At 35.0% G+C, this 19,868-nt stretch overlaps 3 protein-coding genes across 6 annotated transcripts; all 3 read left to right on the plus strand.

The window, feature by feature from the left end:
* The first annotated feature begins 2,343 nt into the window (after window positions 1–2,343).
* Window positions 2,344–7,744, plus strand: LOC132174676 (uncharacterized). Its single transcript, XM_059586320.1, has 5 exons — window positions 2,344–2,488; window positions 3,877–4,091; window positions 4,965–5,057; window positions 6,236–6,763; window positions 7,480–7,744. The coding sequence occupies exons 2-5, from the start codon at window positions 3,961–3,963 to the stop codon at window positions 7,490–7,492; spliced, it is 765 nt and encodes a 254-aa protein (XP_059442303.1). The 5' UTR covers window positions 2,344–2,488; window positions 3,877–3,960; the 3' UTR covers window positions 7,493–7,744.
* A 634-nt stretch (window positions 7,745–8,378) lies between these two features.
* LOC132189133 (uncharacterized) lies at window positions 8,379–11,584 on the plus strand. Of its 2 annotated transcripts, none has more exons than XM_059603684.1 (5): window positions 8,379–8,655; window positions 9,494–9,663; window positions 10,095–10,152; window positions 11,093–11,174; window positions 11,277–11,584. In XM_059603684.1, the coding sequence occupies exons 1-5, from the start codon at window positions 8,484–8,486 to the stop codon at window positions 11,395–11,397; spliced, it is 603 nt and encodes a 200-aa protein (XP_059459667.1). In that variant the 5' UTR covers window positions 8,379–8,483; the 3' UTR covers window positions 11,398–11,584. The 2 variants fall into 2 exon arrangements, with proteins under 2 accessions (XP_059459667.1, XP_059459658.1); XM_059603675.1 differs by having other exon boundaries at window positions 8,380–8,655; window positions 11,090–11,174.
* Window positions 11,585–12,377: 793 nt separating this feature from the next.
* Window positions 12,378–19,698, plus strand: LOC132167208 (uncharacterized). Of its 3 annotated transcripts, XR_009438661.1 has the most exons (6): window positions 14,618–14,686; window positions 14,805–14,953; window positions 16,501–16,579; window positions 16,739–16,949; window positions 17,329–17,476; window positions 19,467–19,698. XR_009438661.1 is itself a non-coding variant. In XM_059578117.1 (2 exons), exons 1-2 carry the CDS (start codon window positions 12,472–12,474, stop codon window positions 14,588–14,590), a joined length of 1,341 nt encoding a protein of 446 aa, XP_059434100.1. In that variant the 5' UTR covers window positions 12,378–12,471; the 3' UTR covers window positions 14,591–14,623. The 3 variants fall into 3 exon arrangements, 1 of the variants encoding a protein (XP_059434100.1); XR_009438662.1 differs by having other exon boundaries at window positions 16,501–16,661; window positions 16,739–17,476; XM_059578117.1 differs by lacking the exons at window positions 14,805–14,953; window positions 16,501–16,579; window positions 16,739–16,949; window positions 17,329–17,476; window positions 19,467–19,698 and adding an exon at window positions 12,378–13,800 and having other exon boundaries at window positions 14,579–14,623.
* Window positions 19,699–19,868: the final 170 nt, after the last annotated feature.

Raw genomic sequence — 19,868 nt, forward strand, 5'->3', positions numbered from 1 at the left:
AGAATATTCAGTTAAAGGCTAAGATTGCTTTTCAGAAATCTTAAGGCTCCAAAAAAGACACCTGTCTCACTATTAAAATAATAATAAAATATCATTTATAATTAAAAAAAAATTAAAAAACTAAAGGGTAGCTGGCCACCCCATTGCCACCCCATTGCCACCCTAGGGGGTGGGGCCAATTTTTTTTTTTTTTTAAAAAAAGATCTATGGCTAGCCACTCGGCCACCCCCTAGGAAAAAATAGGGTGGCCAACCACCCCAGATCAATTTTTTTTTTTTTTGACCCCTGGGGGTGGCCGAGCCACCTCCCAAGAGTCATGGGGTGACTAAAGCCACCCCAGACCGGCCGATCTAAGGTGGCAGTGGTGGCTAGCCACCCCTAGGGTGGCAATAGGGTGGTCAGCCACCCAAGTATAAATGAGGGACATGTGCGGCTGTGAACAGCCGCTACTATCATCAAATTGGAAAAGCTCCGCTGTGTTGTCTTTTTCTTTTTGGATCATTAAAGTTAATTTAAGACTTAAGATAAATACTAATAAGCATTTTTAAGTGTTTATTTTTTAACATTTATTTTGTTCTTTTATATTACTTTAAAAAAAAAAAAAAAAGTGAATGCGAATATTTCACACAGATTAAAGCAACTAAAAGATAAACACTTAAAAAAAAAAAAAATACTGAATAACATTTCTCGAGAAAACTGTGATAAGCTGCAACTTTGCAGCCCTAAAACTGCCAATCATATAACTCATCTCTGCTTGTGGATACTATCAACAAGTTGCTTTTGCAAGCTGTAACTTATATATTTGCCTTTTAACAAAGAAAAACAAAACATTAACAAACAATTCAAAACACAAATTATTTAAAACTTTGATCATATCCCAAATGAATGCTGATAATTAGGAGGATATTTGGATGCGTAACCTTTTAACAGGAAATATTTTATTGGAAGAAAACTTTGCCAAAGTTGGGTCATGGGTGGGTGACTTTGCCAATTTTTTAAGATGGGCTTTTCCCTTACTGTGGACAGAGGATGGTGTTCGTTGAAATTGGGCCAGGTTTTGTTGTGTATAAATTAACCCAATCTCTCTCCTCCCACCAAACTAGGCATGGCTTGTGGGGGTGAAGGATAAAGCAACCTCGAGTTGAAAACCCGATAATACGAATAGAGATTTAGTAATTTTGTTGTTTGGATTTTTAATTTTAGGTAGTAAAAGTAATTTTTTTTTTTTATAAGGCTCATTTCTTTTAGCATGTTTCAAATAGTCCGCCTACCTGTTGAGATAGATAGGTTTTAAAGTGACTCATATTTTTCGTCTGAATTATCAGTCATCCAAGAAAACAAAAAGGTAGTTTTTACCTTTTTGTTTTTATTTTTATTTTTTCTCTCTTTCAACTTATGATATACTAGTGAAAGTTGTGGGTGTGGCTAGCACATTTACTATTAATAACACAAAAATTCAGACGACTAATGTTATGATCAACATCCTTTACAATTTCTAAGATATTTTATTTATTCAATTTCTTAAATCTTAACTACCATTTTATATGTGTGTAAAATTTTGTAAGTATTGAGGTAGAGAATTGATGGATTGAAAAAAAAAAAAAAAATCATAAATATTGATATATATGACAAGATTTCAATTATTTATTTAAAAACAATGATTATGATTTAAGAAATTATATACAACTATACAAGGATAAAATTTTATATAAAATTTGTCAAATTTAATCTATTAAATTGATTTCTATTTTATCTACACACTTTTCCAAATCACTCATATCTTACTCTCCCTATTTTAGTTATCCACTTTTACTATATCATTTAAATATTATTTTTCAAATATTTTTTTATTCGTTATTCTTTTTTATTGAGAGAAGATAATGATAGAATATAAAAAATGGTTTTTTTTAAAATTTATTTTTGCTGGACTAAATTGATTAGCCGAGGAGATGATAATTTTTTTTTTTTTTTCCAATTTTTATTATAGAGTTTGTCAAAATAACCTTCAACTTAAGGTTTGTTTAAAATTGTGTTTGGGGTGCCTAAACGTGCTTTTAACACTCAAAAAGTTTATTTAAAGAAAAAATATTTATTTGGTAAAAAATATTAAAAGCGCTTATAATGGTTCAAAAGGCCTAAAAATGATTAAAAAATACTTTTGATAAAAGCTTAAAAATAAAATTTTTACCAAAAACACTCTATTTAATTTAAAAATTCTATTCGTCAAACGCACGCAACCTCAGGAATGCACAGAATCCTAATTTAGGCAATTTCGGTCTCGGCCCAATAAGTTATCTTAAAAGCCCAAGTCAACTTTTATAGAAGCACCCTCTGGACGTAATTTCACAAACTACACCGTTTAGCGGTTAATCTCTTCCCTCCCCCAAATCGCACCGTCACAGTCACAGATTCGCGCTGGTACAATTTCTTCATCCGCAGCTCTCGAAGCCACAGCACCAGGTGGACACGTACTGAGCCATAGCATCAGGTTCGTCCCCCTTTTCTTTCTCTCTCTGATGGGCGAGAGTTTTAGGGTTCGGGCTAATTGTTCCCTTTTGTATGTTTTCGCATGTACATGTACTTGGTTTGCGTGTATGGATTTTGATATTTGGTTTGTGATTGTTTCCTGTTCTTCCCTTTTGGTTTAGAGTTTATCTTTTGCGTGATTTTTGTTTTTTGGCTGAGGCTAGGTTGTGAGTTGTGACGGTAACACGGCGAAGATTTTTGTTGTTGTGAGGCTTAATTTTGAAAAATAAAGAGATGGGAAAGAGTTTTTGATTTCTGTGTGAGCAAAGCGGATGATTCTGGAAGTATCAGACTGATGGGGAAGTGTTTCTGATTGCTGTGGAAGAGAACGCTGAAAGAATGAGTAGGGGTTGATTCTTGGTGGTGGTGACAAGTGTGTTGAAAGAGGGACTTACTCTTTGGAACACAGAAGAGAGGGAAAGGGAGATTGTGGGGATTTTTTTTTTAATTAGAGCATAATGGGCAATTTAGTTTCACGCGTAAGTATATAATTTATTTTCTATATAATCAAAGGTTTTGCGAGTTCTTCATGGGAACTGAATGTTCGTTGGTTTTATATGTTTTTATTGCTGAATTTATAGTCGTTAAAAGCTTAAGCGTATTGTAAATGGCATCGGGCATTTTGAGTGCAAGATATGTATATGCATGGGGAAATCTCCACGAAAAAATGCGGGAATGATGTAGTGCTGCCATAATGTTCCATCTGGTTCCTATATTTGGTTGGGGCACAGAGAGAGATTAGATTGGAGACAGATACTCTCGTTTCTAAAGGGCCATTTCAGCAATGTTGTACCTAGCTCACCGTGGGAACATCTTGTTCTCCCTTCGTATCTCCTATATTGAAAATGCTTCTTTGGAAATTATCTGAATTATCTACTGATGTTTTCCTATCATCTTGGGCTAAATATTGCGGCCATACCTATAGTTGAATATTTTTCTCCCTCTTGTAAGATGAGGAATTTGTCCCACTCTGTTCCTCTCTTTCTTCTCTTCTCAAATGCTTTAGGCTACTATCTAAAGAACATCACCTGGGGGTTAAGATAATTTCAAAAGATGTTGGAGTCTGGATCCAGTTTATGTATATTTATATAGGCTTGGTGTCAAATTGGGAATGTTGGCCGTGTTGCAAGGGATGCTTGAATTTCTAATGAAGGATGTGGTTGAGGAGTTGCATTATCAATATCTGGGTGCCGAGTTAAGTGATATTTAGTTGCTATGAGATGGTTGCTTGTTGAAAATTTTATATTCTTTGCTGTCGGGGTTTGGTGTTTTCTGTTTTGAAGGGGAAAGGAAGGGGTTTGGTTTGGACTCATGGATGTGATCTTGGGTATGTGGTTGTAATGTGGACAGGGAGGAGGCAGCAGCTGTTTGGTGTTGTGGTGGTGGTATTTCTGCAGATCAGTGGTGGTAGGTATTTGAAGTATAAATTTGAAAATGAGTTCGGACAGCATGAGCAGAAGCAGGAGCAGGAGCAGGAGCAGGAGTCCATTGGATCGTAAGATCCGTTCTGATCGCTTTTCCAATCGTGATGCACCTAACAGGAGAGATTCACGTCGGGGTTTCAGGTTTTCTGACTTTGACCATTTATATGTTTTCTCTTTTTCAACATAATATGTGGGCTGGGGGGGGGAAGTAAACTCTTAAGCTTCACTAGAGATAGTCCCCAAGTGTAATTATCATCATATTTGTGTTGAGTAAGGCTTATACTTTAATTTTTTCTTGAGAACCTTGTTCGTATTAAATGATTTTGTGTCTGGATGATTATGTGCCTTTTGCTTTGGTTTTTTAACTGCTGTTCGGAAACAATGTGATTTTCAAAGAGCGGTGTTAATCCTACTTAGAGATCTCAATTTACGTGGTCGGATGAAGGTCATCTGTGCTGTAAAAATTCTTTTGTTCCCCAAATTGTGCTCCATAAAAAATGGGTTTTAATGTTACATTGTATATGTTAAGTTCATGCTGAACTCCTAGAAACTGTATTACACTGCTTAGGAATCTTTACAGATTTGCAGCATGCGAGCAATATAGTTTTATATTTTAATGCAGGTTCTCTGCATATTTGATGTAATTGTATATTTGGTTCTTCTTGTCTTGACAATAACTTGCATAGGATATTAAGCCATTTTTTCTGGTGTTGTTTGTGGTGTTTTTGTTGGATCAATATCAATTTGGAGAGACAAGTATATGGATTGCCTTTTGTTTTCTATAGGCTCTATTTTAAAAAATTTCTGGCATGTCTGAAACTGATATACTTTTTATGATCTCTCTCTCTCTCTCTCTGAACACACCAGAAACTTGGTAGTATATTGGTTTGTTTTACTGAATGTCAATGTTAACTTATCTGTGATCTTATACTCTCACATTCCTTTTTTCTGTAGTAGAACTTAACATGCCATTATTTTTTGCTCAATGGCTACTGTATGTGGTTTTGTTTTCAGCCGAGACGACCTTTGTAAGAATTGCAAACGTCCAGGTCATTACGCTAGAGAATGTCCCAATGTTGCAATTTGTCACAATTGCGGGCTGCCTGGGTCAGTAAACTGATTTTTTGCTTTCTAATTGAAACATATATGTTCGTTGAAGTTAAAGCTTTCTACTTAATGATATTACTTGCTTTATGTTCCCACTTAGTTGTTCAAGACGTTAGGAGACTATATATCATTGGAAAATAGATAGTTTATGCTTTTAGGCTAACTCACATCCTGATTTCTTGTAAATTTGAGGCTAACTCACATCCTGATTTCTTGTAAATTTGAGCCTCTCTTTCTGTTACTGCATCAACCACTTCCACCTTCCCCTCTGCCTTAACCATTGTATTGCAGCTGTTAATGTCTACACAACTACCTAAAAGGCTAAAACTACGATTTCACATTACCAAAAGCAGTACCAGCAAACAGCAATTGCTGTACTCACACTGCATTTGAGGTACTACTGCTACGCTCAAAATGACCAACTTCTTTGCTACCTGTATTAGCACATCATCTATTCTATCTTCACGTCCTCTGTCTTCACCCTTAAACCACTGTCACTGCCTAAATCAGTGACTCAATCAATTCGTAACACAAAGGTTGTGATGCCTTCATCATGACACCGTTGCCACTGCTATCTTCATCAGCCCCAACACAATTTTGCCTCTGCTACCTTGTCTCCTCCTCTGTTCCACTTAAGTATTACCTCTGCATCTGGCTTCTTATTGCATCTGTCTTCTTCAGCTTAATAAACGATGCCTCAGCCTTTGGGCCAACACCACTTTTGTCGATAGCAACCAACACTACCACCTCCATTGTGTACCTTACTTTTGTGGCTACTGCACCACTAGTGTCTCAAGAGAAAGAGGGGGTGGTCCCTAGACTAAAGACAAGGCTACAGTGTATCATAAAAAGCTAGTATTCTCTCAGCTTTTCTAATTGCTGCAACAATGGGATACCAAGGTTCAATAGGGTTAAATGTGCCTTAAATGAGACCAGTATCTATGCAAAATTTTATGACCTGCTAAGGAGTTGGATGTTCAAGAAGATTTTGGACGTGTTAAGACCTTTTCAGTATTTCTAGCAAAAGGAGACATACTTTTTCATTTCACACCAGTAATAATTCTTTATCTTTCTTATTATGGGAATGTAATTTGCCTCATTCAATGGTATTGCTCTCCCTTTTAAATTTATTTCTTCAATGAGACCTTGTCAATTCTGAAATATTCTTGTCTGTACAGTCACATTGCTTCAGAATGCACCACAAAATCGCTGTGCTGGAACTGTCGAGAACCTGGTCACATGGCTAGTAACTGTACCAATGAGGGCATCTGCCACACTTGTGGTAAGGCTGGACATCGGGCTAAAGAGTGTACGGCTCCCGCATTACCACCTGGGGACTTGAGGCTGTGCAACAACTGTTATAAGCAGGGTCATATTGCAGCTGACTGTACAAATGAAAAGGCATGTAACAATTGTAGGAAGACGGGCCACCTGGCACGTGACTGTCCAAACGATCCTATCTGCAACTTGTGCAATGTAGCTGGTCATGTGGCCAGACAGTGCCCAAAAACCAACACTATTGCAGAGCGGGGTGGTGGTGTTCGCAGTGGTGGTTACCGTGATGTTGTATGCAGAAACTGCCAGCAGCTGGGTCATATGAGCAGGGATTGCATGGGTCCCTCGATGATCTGTCACAACTGTGGTGGACGGGGACATCTGGCGTATGAGTGCCCTTCTGGCAGGATTATGGATCGCTTTGCCAGGAGGTACTGATCGATGACATATAATGTTCTCGGTCATTATTCTCTTTATTATGCTTTTACCTTAAGCAGAGGTTTCTAATGATCAATCGAAGGTTGAAACTTAGTAGACTAGAAGGAATGGATTTGAAACTCTTTAAGTGGTAGGGATTTGTGTTGATTTATTGTGCTTGTGCTTGAGTTGGGAATAGATTTGTCTATTAATAAAAGCTGTATGCCATATAGTGTTACCTATTGAGGTCTTACTTTTCTCGGCAAATTCCTTGAACTCTTTAATGTAATAGGTGGTCTACTTTCCACGCTTTAGAACCTTGCAATATATCATCATTACAGACTTTAGATTGTGGACTTCTGTTGAAAAAGTTTTGATCCCTGTTTGATTTAGATATAGTATTGAACTCCTGGAATGTGAATGGAGTTAGAAAACTGTTTTTCCTGTAGCCAGAAGGTGGTTACAAATTTTATAGCTGAAGAGCTGTGTCATTGACCTTAAATTAGTTTCTGGTTGCTGTATTGCTGTGCTCTGGTTTCAAGGCACTCAAACTGGACCATTTCAACTCTTTTGACAGGTCGTAGTATACCTCAGAGCCTGTTGATCATGTAACTTTCAACTCTTTCATGCAAAAGGCTTTGGGTTGAGAAGTTTAGTGGCTTTGCAATGTTTTCTCGTTTGGGGTTTGAATCCTGAAAATGAATCGTTTTTCTTCTAATGTTTGTGCCAGGTTAATATATTGAAGATCACAATTTGGGCTCATATACAGCACATGGAGCTAGGGTTGTAATCAGGCCGAGCCAAGCTTGGCACGTTCGGACTCGGCTTGTTGAATGTGCATATGAACTCGAGCTTGGTTTGAGCTTTAGATCCTATGTTCTTTGTGTTTTTTTTTCTTGTCTTTCTGTTTTCTGAGAATCGAAATAGAGAGCAAAACAATAAGACAGTAAAATAACACAAACAAAAAAGACAAAAAAAAAAGGTGTTAAAATTAAGTTGTTGTCTCTTGTACGTTGGTTCAAACATCCAAGGCCTACGTTTAATTTAGACTTTATATATGTTTCTGCCTCATATAATTGATGCCTTTTACTTTAGAGGGCAAATTTTTGGGTGTTTTTTTTAAAAAAGAAACAAAAAGTTTTATCAAACAAATCGTATAAGTCAACAAATTTTGAATGTTGCTAAGCATTCTATAATTTTTACTAAAAGTTCCTTACAAGCGTTTGTTTGTAAAGTGCATAATTACCATATTATCTATTAAATAATTAAGTGTGATTATGGTAACATAACCGTGCTTAGCGAACTATCATGTCAAATTTTATAAGTGGTTATAGAAAAGCAATAGTACTCCAAAAAATTTTCATAATTACTAATTCGCTCCATTCCATATTAAAATATTATGCTTTTAAATTTTTTAAAAATGATACGAAAATGTATACATGGCTGATTTTGAGACACAAAAAAATATTAAATATATATTTCAAATTTGATTCATTATTTTTCAGATAAATCTATACTAGCATATTTCAATAGTTGTAGAATAAATATAATACCGCATAGAAACAAAAGAAAAAAGAAAATAAAAAAAAAATAAAAAAAGAAAAAGAAAAAAACAGAACAATACCGCAGATGGGGTGTCGGATTCAAGACATGCTAATTCATAGGTTGCTTGCATGAGAGAGAGAGAGAGAGAGAGAGGGGAGAGAGGAATTGAAAATATTTTGCTGAAGAATAATGGAGGGGAACAAAGAAGACAGAGAAGGGGGATTCGACAATCAAAACCCTAACCTTAGTCAGAGCAAAGGATTGAAAGGAAAGTCATGCAAGGGATGTCTCTACTACTCATCGCAGCAAAAATCCAAATCCAAAAACCCCACCTGCGTTGGCTTCTCCAGAGCCCTCCAAGGTCTTAATCTCCATCTTCAACTCGTTTTCCCATTTTTTTTTTCCTTTTGATTTTTATGATGCTTGTCCTCTGGTTGGTTGCGGAGAAAATGAAGGAAAAGGAAAGGAAATTCAGAACCCTTTTTTTTTTTTTTTTTTTTGTGTGTATTTGATAGCTTATATAAAATACGATAGATGTTTGTTTTTGGATCAAAAGAGTGGAGGGTATCATTTCATTTTTCCTAATAATTAAATTTAAGATATTTTAGCGTACGATTTGGTGTTTGTTGGGGGTATTTTCTCGGCAACCGACAGAGTGCTGGGGTTTGGTTTTGATCGTTGATATCCTTGAATTGTAGCTTCATGTTGATTTCAGGTTTTAAGTATGTCATGTGTGTGTTGCCTGATACAGAGGTTGCTTTTATAATGTAATATTTATGCTTTTCTTGACTATTAACACCACTGGTTTGGTTCCAATATAGTAATTTATGCTTTTCTTGACTATCAATATATTTATGTTGATATATGGTTAATTATGAAGTTGTTTGTGCTGGGGCTTTCTAGGGGGTTGCTTCTTTGTTTGTTCTTTACTTTTTGAGCTTCTGAACCATTTTCAGTCTATATTTTTTGGATTTGTGTTCTTCTTCTACCGAGTTGGGTGTCTATCTTGTATACTTGGGTTGTGCGCCCCTCTGCGCTTCTAATAAAATTTGAATTACTCATCAAATTTTTTTTTATCCCAGTTAATTTATCAGAAAATTTGGGGAAAAAAAAAAGTAATTAATTTTAGTTCCCAATTGAGGATTTTATTGATTGGAACTTTCGCAAGATATGTACTGACTTTTTAGGTGCATGACCAGTACCCAATTATGTTGTGGGGGGAACTGAGTATGAAGCTTCCAAAGAGGGCCGCAACCTTGCAGATTTCAGGTATGGTTGTGTTGGTTACTCGGTCTACTTGGACAACAAGGACTCTTCAAGTGATCAGCAGAATCAAGAAGCAAAATTGCCGTTTTGTGTTGGTCTTGAGGTGTTATATCTTTACTTTTCCTCTTTGGTTTTCCTAATAAATGAAACTCATTTCACATTTAATCTTGAAGTTTGAAGGCTAGATGGGAGATATCATGTTTGATTTTTTTGGGTTACATCCTAGTATGCAAATGCTGTTTATACCAATAATAACTTTCTTCTCACGCGAAACAAGGGGATGTTATTTGTTGATGAATGTTTGTGACTTATGGTAATCAGAATTTCTTTTTCCTAGTGGAAGAATATACTATCTATCAAGTGTAGTTTAAAGTTAAAATTTTATTTAATCTCTTATTTCTCAAAACTTTTATTACACAAAACTCTTATTTCTCCAGAAGTGGATTTTACTTCATTTTTTTTAAAGGATTTTTGAAGTTCAAATTCATTTGTGCTGATCAAATTCTAATCTGATATAATTACTCCTTGTTTCAGATATTGTTGGACAGAAGACCAGTACAACATGCTCCTGCTGATGTTCATGGAAGTGAAGGTATTGAAAGTCATTTGACATTGTTTTTCCTTGTTGCAAAATTTTATTTAATCTTTGGTTTTGTGTGAGAATTGCTTTTTTTCCTAGTCTATTTTCTATGGAATGGATGCAGTTCTAAAGAATTTGTCTCTTATAGAGTTTTAACACAGTCCATTAATATTTTGGTCGTAAAGCAAGAAATTTTCCATTCAATGTTTGGGTTGTAGACGACATTTGTGTTCTTTTCATAACTTTTACAATCACCAAAAATAGTGAAGTTAGATTAAATTCCCTCAAAGCTGTGGAAGTGCAGTGTGATTTAGAATGCGGTTTTTATGACTGTACGTCGAATTGGTGGCCCTTTGTTTTGAGAGTAAAGGGATTTTTGCTCAAGGTACAATTCCATACAAATGAGTAGCGGCAGAATTGCAGGAATATAGCCACTAGGCTAGCAGGAATCTATATATAAGCCCCACCTAAAGTCTCAGGAAAATTAAAGAGCTGAAGATACATATTTATTATCAAGGAGTAGATGTGTTGGGAAACTAGTGAAATTTATCTCAATTTCTTAGCATCCAAATGTAAAAATCTGCATTGTCCAAATATAACATCACTGTAGTTTAGATGTCATCTCATTTCAAAATTTGCAAAAAAGAAAAACATTATAGAATAATTTTATAGTCATGCGACTTCCCAATGCATATAGATATGCTGTTCTGCATGAAAATAAAAACATGCTGGGATGAGTAAAACGCACTGCACCACCGTTGAGGAGGTTCCTGCTTTGCTGCTTCTCATTTGGTTTATTCATTCACAATTCTACTTACAGTTGATCCGTTCTATGTTTGTGAAAATCTTAAATATTGCAGTGATTTTAGCTTCCTCGAGATGTAACGTTAAATTAATTTGTATTGGAATTTTGGACTTTAAAGTTCCTCATCTGTTTCTTCATTCCCAGAAGATGCTAGTGCTTTGCCTCAACCTCAACCTCAACCTCAACCCTACAAACCAATTCATCACCCAGGAGATGAATTCCTGAACAGGCAAGATAGAAATTTTATAAATAAATAATTTGTGTGAGTATTTTCAGTGGTGTTTAATGTTTATCCTCATAAGACAAAAACCTGAAGTTGACGAATGTGCAGGTTTACTAGGAATGCTGGACTAGTAGCATCAAGTGTGGGCAAGAATCTGAACAGAGTGTACAACTCCATAAAAGGGAGTCTTGATGACATATTATTCCCTTACCGAAGGCCACCTAAGTAATGTTGCTGATTATAGTTGCAATGTAGATTACTATTTCAAGAATAATATATATATTGTCCAATTTTGCCAATTTTAAGTTATAAATTGTTTTGTTTTTCTCGTTTCTTGTATTAAGTAATAAACTATTGTTGAGGAACGAACATGGATCTCTTTCCGCTTAATTATATAATTTGCGTTTCTTATCTGATGTTTGTGATTGTAGAAAGAAGGAAATGTCATGGTTCTAGTCTATCACTGTTGAGTTTTTCGGGTTTGGCTTTGGGACCAACTCCAATTGAATTAGGAAATGTGACAGCTTACTGAAAATTACATAATTGAAAATCTGGTAAATAAATAACAAGACAATAAAATAACATAAGTGACAATAATAAAATTTCCAACTCTCGATCACCTTAATTACCACAATCAAAACTCAAAAGTCGTAGGTTAGGCTGTCCTCCTCCGATGTTGAGAAAATTTTTCTTTTTAACTACATCACCATTTTAACCTAAAAAAGACTTTCATACAAATCCTTCTCTCTCTCTCTCTCTCGGCTTCACTTCTATTTCTCTCTCCCTCTTCCTCGGCTTCTCTCTTTCTCCTCTCACGATTTTCTCTTTCCTTTATCTTTTTATTTTTTTTCCTCACACCTTCTCCATGCTTGTCTCTGTTTTTCACTGAAATCTTCAACTTGGGCTTCTTGGACAAGTTGTAGGCTGGATTTTGTTCCGATTGAACTCAGATTTTGTGATCAACTCAAACAACTTCTTGTATCATCAGAGTTTGCCTTGAAAACAAACGGCGTCGAATGGGTTACAATGTAATATTTGAGTTAAATCTTTACTTCCCAAACTAGGAGATGTTTCTAGGTTCTCCTAGTTTAGTTTGGGAAGTAAAAGGGAATTATTCTCCCAGTACGGAAAGGATTAGTAGTCCGAGTGGTATGAGTATTTGTCTTTTATTTTTCAACTCTATTTAAATCCCACGTATTGGATCAATGACAACAATCAAAGTTTATTCCTCCTCTCAAAAATCCACGCCATAAAGTCCGGGAAGAAGGCCCCCCAAATCTTACCGTTCTCGACTCACTCAACCATGGAAGAAGGCATCCCAAAAAAAGGAAAAATGAAATGTTTCCGGGAAGAAGGCATCCCAAAAAAACGAAAAGAGCGCACCTCTGCGAAGAAGATGCCGTTGAAAGATTTTATGAATCGGTCTCCTCCCCATACTTTCTCTGACTCATCCACGGAAGAAGGCAGCCCCCCAACGAAGGAAAAACTGAAATACTCAATGGATGCAGACAAGTACTACGTGGACCGACACCTCGGCCTGGCAGCGACAGCGACGTTATTTCATCCCCGGGTGAGTCGTCGTCGTGATCATAAGATTTTTTCTCCCTGTGCTTATGACATATTTTTCTGTGTGCCTTCCTTCGAGGCGAGGGATGACGAGGATGTTGTAAATGCGTGGGGGGCTTTGAAATGGTATACCATTACTATTCACGCGAACGGTTCCGACAAGGTATACCCAAAACAGTTAATTCCTTTCTGGAATGGAATAATTCCCTTGTCCAGTGCCTTAGCAGCCCTAGACTCCCACCTTTACTGTTTTGGGGGTATGAACTATTCCCATGAGCCACTTCGCCAAGGATATAAATTACGGGTTAATCCCGGTATGGCTAAAGAATGGGTTCGTGTTTCTCCCCCGATGATTTCTAAGAGATGTAACACTGCGGCTTCAGTTCTAGGGGGTAAGATCTACGTTAGAAATTATTTCCCTCCTCATCATACTGCTGATAGTTGGAGTGAGGTTTTTGATCCGGTCAATAGAAAATGGGAAACTTTACCTAATCCTCCAAGTTATCACCATGATAGTCTGATGCCTCTGATCATTTATGCGGTTCTTGAGAATCCCGACAGGATTATTGTAGCTTTCAGTGTACCCAAAGACACCTCTTCTGCTATCTTCTATGAGTATAGTGTGCATGATAGATCTTGGAAAGAGCTTGCACCTGCAAGGCGCAAACTACACCCTATGTGTCGTATGGACTGGCTAGAAAGACCTCTAAGTGTAGGTAATACACTGTATTGGATCGAACGCAAACATGACGTACACATATTGATTGCCTATGACTTGAAGTTGGATGTGTGGCTAGAAGGGCGTGTTGAAGGTCTTGAAAGTTCTTGTTTATCCTACTGTGAAGTCACAGGAGGTCCTGGACTTCCTAGCTTGGTCCACCTAGAGAGGGAGAGGTTCTGCTTTTTAGAATGTACGCTAGCTGATTATCTTCATTGTATGGCGGTCGATGTTTCTCGTATGAACGATGGGACTTTAGGAATATCAGTTGCTTGGGAGCATAAATATAAGGTGGAACCAAAGCTACGCAAGGGAATACCCCATGTGTTAACATATTGCACTAAAATTGTAAGACGATAATTCATTTTGTCAACAATATTATTTGTATTGTCATCCTATGTACTTTTGGGCTTTATAATCCTAAATTGTTCTTATACGTATTGTACTTTCAATGTAAACCTTGGCTATCTTTATGTGTGTGCACATGCTTCTTATGTTACTGGAATTATCCAGAATTCAAAATCCTTGCTAATACTTAAAGATCCTAAAATGTTTTCATGTGTAGTATTTTTTTTTTTTTTTTTGCAATTTTTTCTTAGCCTAGGTAAAAAAATTTCCATCCCAGCCGAGCCACCCGAACATGCCTTAAACTGCTGAACATAGTTTTGTTTTTTGTTTTTTTTTTTTGAACTGTTTTAACAAGTACTCGAGTATTTGTGGCTCTAGCAGATGAGAGTAATATTTTTTGAAATTGATATCAATGGCTGAAATATAATAGTCCTTCATTTCTGATGAATAATGATTTCAGTCTTCAATGTAATTTTTTTGTCAATCAGACACTGTCTGATGAACTCTGAACTCCAAGCCGCACCAATCATCTAAACGAATCTAATTAACAAAATTCTTTGCTGACATGTTACAGTTTGAGTGTACTTGGAAATTTAGTTAGAATTATACATATGGGTGTTACAGACTATTCTATTGGAGATCACTTTGAGCAGTTGGACCTTTTGGTCTGTTTCAATCTTATTATATTAAGTGAAATTAATTGATTTAGATAATGAATAGGTCTTTGCTATGTTGAACTATTTTTTGGTTATTTACCAATATTTTTTTGCTTATGAAGGTGAGAAAGTAGAAATCCGTATATCACACCCTGAACATGCTTAGCCTTGATGTGACAAAAAAGTGTCTTGTTACTGAGGGTTGGAGTCCTGTTTTTGCAACAAAACAGGTATTCTTCTCCTTTGTATATATTTGGACCACCCTGAATTAAAAAATTCCGGCTATGATGTACATGTGAATCTTTTATCCACTTACTCAAAAAACAATTCTGGACTTGACTTTTGCAGATCCAGGATGCATTGTAGAGGGCAGCACTTGACTCTAACTCCCAAGTTGGAGCAATTTTCCAGGTTTTGCAAACAAAAGGAGTTACCGCCTACCTATTTTCGCACAAACAAATTCATTTCTCCTTTCCAAGAATAGTTAATGCATACGGGTGGGTTTCTCTTTAACATTGTGTTCACTTTATGTTATATTAATAGTTGAACATTGTTGTTGATGATTGAAAGACATATGGAGTGTGTGCTAAGTGCCTGCTCACATTAATGCCTCTAGGAGCTTAGAACTATCAAGCAACCCATGTCTAAACCACTAAGGGTTGGCTATACATCTGTTTAGAACTTCCGCTATTGTACATATAAAATAAAAAATAAAAAATAAAAACCTTCCACTATTGTATATTTGTATTCCCTTTATTTCAATTGAAACTTGAGTCTCAAATTGGTACTTTTGAGAGCATGAATTTGTAAATTTGGACAATAGCCTTGAGCAAAGGTCATATAGTGATCATGTGTTCAAATTCCATACACTTAAAACTAATACAAATGTGTTGCTGCACCATCTAGAAACTCCATCCACTAGACTAATTCAAACCAATTGCTGCACCACACTGAGCAAAGTATATAATTCACAATTCAAATTGAAATAAAGGGACCAAATTGAAATTACGATCAAACTACAAGGGGAAGAGTGTATTTGAAACTAGTAATGACTTCCTCAACACTTACTTGTTTTGCTATTCCCCTAGGAGAAGGGATTTTCATTTGATCATATGTTGGGAAATCTTATCCACTTCATGTAATTTACTTGTATTGATCTCATTTTTTGTCCACCAAATCAGTAGATGGCCATAATGTAGGTGAACTGAGTAATAGGGAAAGAGAAATCTGTGTTATATTCCTCATTTGATGGCATAGTAACCATTTATGAAGTTCAACAATCAATCTGAAATTCACTGTATATCATTTTTTGCCCTAGATCTGTTAATCACAGTTACATTGTGAATACATGAGGATCATCAAATTTGATGAATTTTTGGCAATATGCTGAATTTTTATGTCTTAATTAGCGGTGGATTTTGCTGATATTGCTGTAATCAACAACTGCATCCTCGTCCCATAACCTCTTTATATCCATGTATGTAGAAATGCTTCTCTTGAGAAGAAATCATTCTCATGTTGTGCTTGCTAGCTTTTTGTTTTTTTGTTTTTATCATATTTTCTTTTATTAGGTTCTTTGACAGCTAGTAGACCTATTATATCCTTCTACATGCAAGCTGCGGATTTTTAGTGATTGATAGGGATTCTGAACCTGCTGAATGATTTTAAGGTTTTGTGTTAGTCAAAGTTTTAGCATGGGTTAGTTGGATTTGGACGAGTATTAGGTGGCAACTCAGTAACATGTAATTGAAATGTATTACTTACCAAAATAAATAAATAAATAAATAATTGAAGTGTCTTGTTAATGAAACCCTGCAAAGTCAAGTATATATACAAGTGTACAATGCATGAATATTTCATCCATTCACGGTGAGAGATTTATTTTGCTTTGTTAAAAAACCATTATCTTGACACCTTTTTCATATGAATAGTTTGTTTGACATTCAAGCTTCTATATTTAAAATCCGGTCTGCAGTTTTGTTTTTGATAAGTTTGAATTTCTTTGCGGTAAATCTAATTCAATCACTATTCTGCCGTTTTACAGAAGCTTGGAGACATTATGGAAATAATGTTTGGTGTTCGTTATTGTATTTTGATGATGGCACGCTTCTCAATCTACACAGGTTTGATCTATAGTGAATTTTTCTGTGTCCCATTTGAGCTGTTTGCTCCCTCTGCATATGCATGCCGTGATCTTTCGTGCAGGTAAACTTTTCGGGGTCCTTTTACTATATATTGTAAGCTCTTTAAGCATATCATTTTTATTTTGTATTTTTTGGCAGATATATAATCTACTACAGTGGGCTTGATTAAGATGCGTCCCACTTATCCATTTGGCGTAGATCCTGCATGGCATGGTACCCGCTGTGAACTGCCATTCCTCAACTCTTTGAAGATGAAAATGTCGATTCCTCTTGGGGTGGCCCAAATGAACCTTGGGATCATATTAAGCTATTGCAATGCCAAATTCTTCATGAGTAGCCTGAATATCTGGTAACATTGTGCTATTTGGATTTTTGCATACTTTAAGCATTTTCATTCTTTTCAAGATCTGTCATAGTCAGTAATTTATAGGTTAATGTGTGTAGATCTCTCTCTCTCTCTCTCTCTCTCTCTCTCTCTTTTTTAAGTAATTGTCTCGAGGGAGAAGAAGAGATTCGAACTAGTGATCTCCACTTCATTTGGTATGATCCGTAACTGATTGAGCTATCCATTGAGATCACGTGTGTACATCACATATTTACTTTCACTTATCTCACCATTGAATTAATTTTATTGCCCATCTGTCAACTTGTTGTCAACTTCAACTTACATTTAGCTGCATTATTCCAGGTTCCAATTTGTTCCCCAGATAATTTTTTTTTTTAAACAGTTTGCTTAGCTACCTGTCCATTCTCATCCTTGTGAAGTGGTGCACTGGTTCAAAAGCTGATTTATACCATGTAGTGAGATACATGTTCCTCAGTCCTAGTGATGATCTTGGCAAAAACCAGCTTTTTGTTGGCCGGCAAACAGTGCAGGTTGTCTCTCTTTTAGTTTTTTATTTTTGAATAATTTTAAATTTATAATGTTATTTGAAAATAACAAGTGGTCGTTCCTTACAATTTTCTAATGTGTTCCATTACCAGCTTGTGCTATTATTACTGGCCTTTGTTGCTGTACCTAGGGGTGCAAAGGCGGCTACGGTTAGCGGTTAGTAGATTTCACTAACCGCAACCGCTAACGATTAGCAGTTAGCGGTTAACGAAATAGATAACCGCCCGCTAACCACTTTTTTTAAATTAGGCTTTTTTTTGGGCTTTTTGGGCTTTCTTTAGGGCTTTTTGGGCTTTTTTTTACCCTCATTTTTTTTTCTTTTATTTTTAATATCTTCTTGGGCCCAATTGCTATAAAAAGAGCCCATATTGAAAAATCAAAAATATTTGACCCAAAATTTACATTTACTTGTACTTTAAAAAAAATTTCTTAAATATTAAATCATAACCGGTTAACTTTAAAAAAAAAAAAAAAAAAAAATTCAACACAACATACAAAAAAAAGTTCAAATTTCAGACAACTGTCACAATATATACAAAAATATATAAAAAAAAGTTCAACACAAAGCATATAAAATAAGTTCAAAAAATGGTTAAATTTCTTTTTCTAAAAAATGTTCAAAAAATACATTAATACTTCAATTGTGATTATAAGTAACACATTGTTGAATCTAATGTCAATTACTTAATTTGATATTATATAATTATATAGTCTCATTAAATTACATCATATGATTCATATGATTAATTATTTAAATTCTTATCATATTTACTTATAATCTTTTTTCTTTGAATTAAACTTAATATCTAATGGTAAATGGTAATGTTCAAACTCCTAAATCCTAAATTCCTAAAGTATCTAATAATACTTTAATTAAATTGTAGACTTGTAGTTATAAGTAATATATTGTTTAATCCAATTGAATCAATTGTGATTATCATTGTACATGAATCATATGATTAACTTGTAGACTTATGACTTATGAGTTATGTCATATTATATATGTATTATTTATTATTATATAATCATATGATTTAATGATCAAGTCATCATGTGATATAATCATATCAATTATAGTAATAATATATAAATTACTAAAATTATAATGATAATACATTAATACTTAAAATGTGTTTATAAGTAACACATTGGTCATTGTTTAATCCAATGTCAATTACTTAATTTGATATTATACGAATCACATCATCATTGTACATTAATAATATGGTTCACTTGAAGTCTTGAATAAAGTATTTGAATTGTCATTGAATCATATGATTAAGTATTGATATTATACATTTATATTATTCATATACATATGTAGACTTATATAGACTTATAAGTTTATAACATACATTGGAAATAAGTCTCTAGATATTTAATTGTTGTATTAGTATGAATTGGTATACTTATGAGTTATGTCATATTATATATATATATAATTTGTTATTATATAATCAAATGATTTAATGATCAATCTCATGTGATATAATCATATAAATTATAGTGATAATATATTAATACTCAAATTGTGATTTAATTATTTTTTAAAAAAATTGTGATTTAATGATCAAGTGATTATGTTATATGTATAAATATTTTTATAATTATAATTATAAAAATATATTATATAAAAAGGCGGTTAGCGGTTAGCGGTTACGGTTAGTAGACCCAATAACCGCTAACCGCTCGACGGTTATAGCGGTTATGCGGTTAGCGGTTAATGCGGTTAGGCGGTTAGACGGTTAGGCGGTTGGCGGTTATAGCGGTTAGCGGGCGGTTTTTAACCGCCCGCCTTTGCACCCCTAGCTGTACCCTGGATGCTAGTTCCAAAGCCTTTCTTTTGAAGAAGCAGCACCAAGATGTATGCTTGTAGATTCCTCATAGTCCTGTTACCAATACCCTTACTCAATTTTCGATTGTAGCATTATTTTTCTTTATATTCTTTTGGTTCTGATAGTTATGTGACTTCAGCAGCACCAAGGCCACTCCTACACACCGCTTGAGAGCGCAGAGGGCACCTTTCAACTAAGTCAAATCATGAATCCCATGGACCATGGTCATGAGGAGTTCGAGTTTAGTGAAGTTTTTGTACACCAATGATCATTGGGTGATACCCATGATGCAAGAAAATAAATAATCGGACAATTCTTAGTTTTATTTAGGTTATTAGTATTTAATTTTATAATTTATTTAAAATTTAAGAGTTAAGTCTAGTTTGGTACGTCAAATGTGTATTCCATTAAAAAAAAATGAAAAGTTATTATTAAGAATGAAGGAGAACATTAAAAAAAAATAATAAAAAATACTTATTCTTATTTTTGGTGACTAACATATATGTCATAATTGAAATTGAAGTAAGAAAAAAAAAACTAC

Source organism: Corylus avellana, chromosome ca1 (assembly GCF_901000735.1).
Source record: "Corylus avellana chromosome ca1, CavTom2PMs-1.0".
In the NCBI taxonomy this organism is placed as follows: domain Eukaryota; kingdom Viridiplantae; phylum Streptophyta; class Magnoliopsida; order Fagales; family Betulaceae; genus Corylus; species Corylus avellana.

Excerpts from the sequence above, each read along its gene's own strand:
- LOC132167208 (XM_059578117.1), top strand. The coding sequence starts at position 12,472 with ATGGAAGAAGGCATCCCAAAAAAAGGAAAAATGAAATGTTTCCGGGAA.
- LOC132174676 (XM_059586320.1), top strand. The coding sequence starts at position 3,961 with ATGAGTTCGGACAGCATGAGCAGAAGCAGGAGCAGGAGCAGGAGCAGG. Across the intron at positions 4,092-4,964 it reads GATTCACGTCGGGGTTTCAG|CCGAGACGACCTTTGTAAGA; the intron begins GTTTTCTGACTT and ends TTTTGTTTTCAG. Across the intron at positions 5,058-6,235 it reads CACAATTGCGGGCTGCCTGG|TCACATTGCTTCAGAATGCA; the intron begins GTCAGTAAACTG and ends TTGTCTGTACAG.
- LOC132189133 (XM_059603675.1), top strand. The coding sequence starts at position 8,484 with ATGGAGGGGAACAAAGAAGACAGAGAAGGGGGATTCGACAATCAAAAC. Across the intron at positions 9,664-10,094 it reads CGTTTTGTGTTGGTCTTGAG|ATATTGTTGGACAGAAGACC; the intron begins GTGTTATATCTT and ends TCCTTGTTTCAG. Across the intron at positions 10,153-11,089 it reads TGATGTTCATGGAAGTGAAG|AAGATGCTAGTGCTTTGCCT; the intron begins GTATTGAAAGTC and ends CTTCATTCCCAG.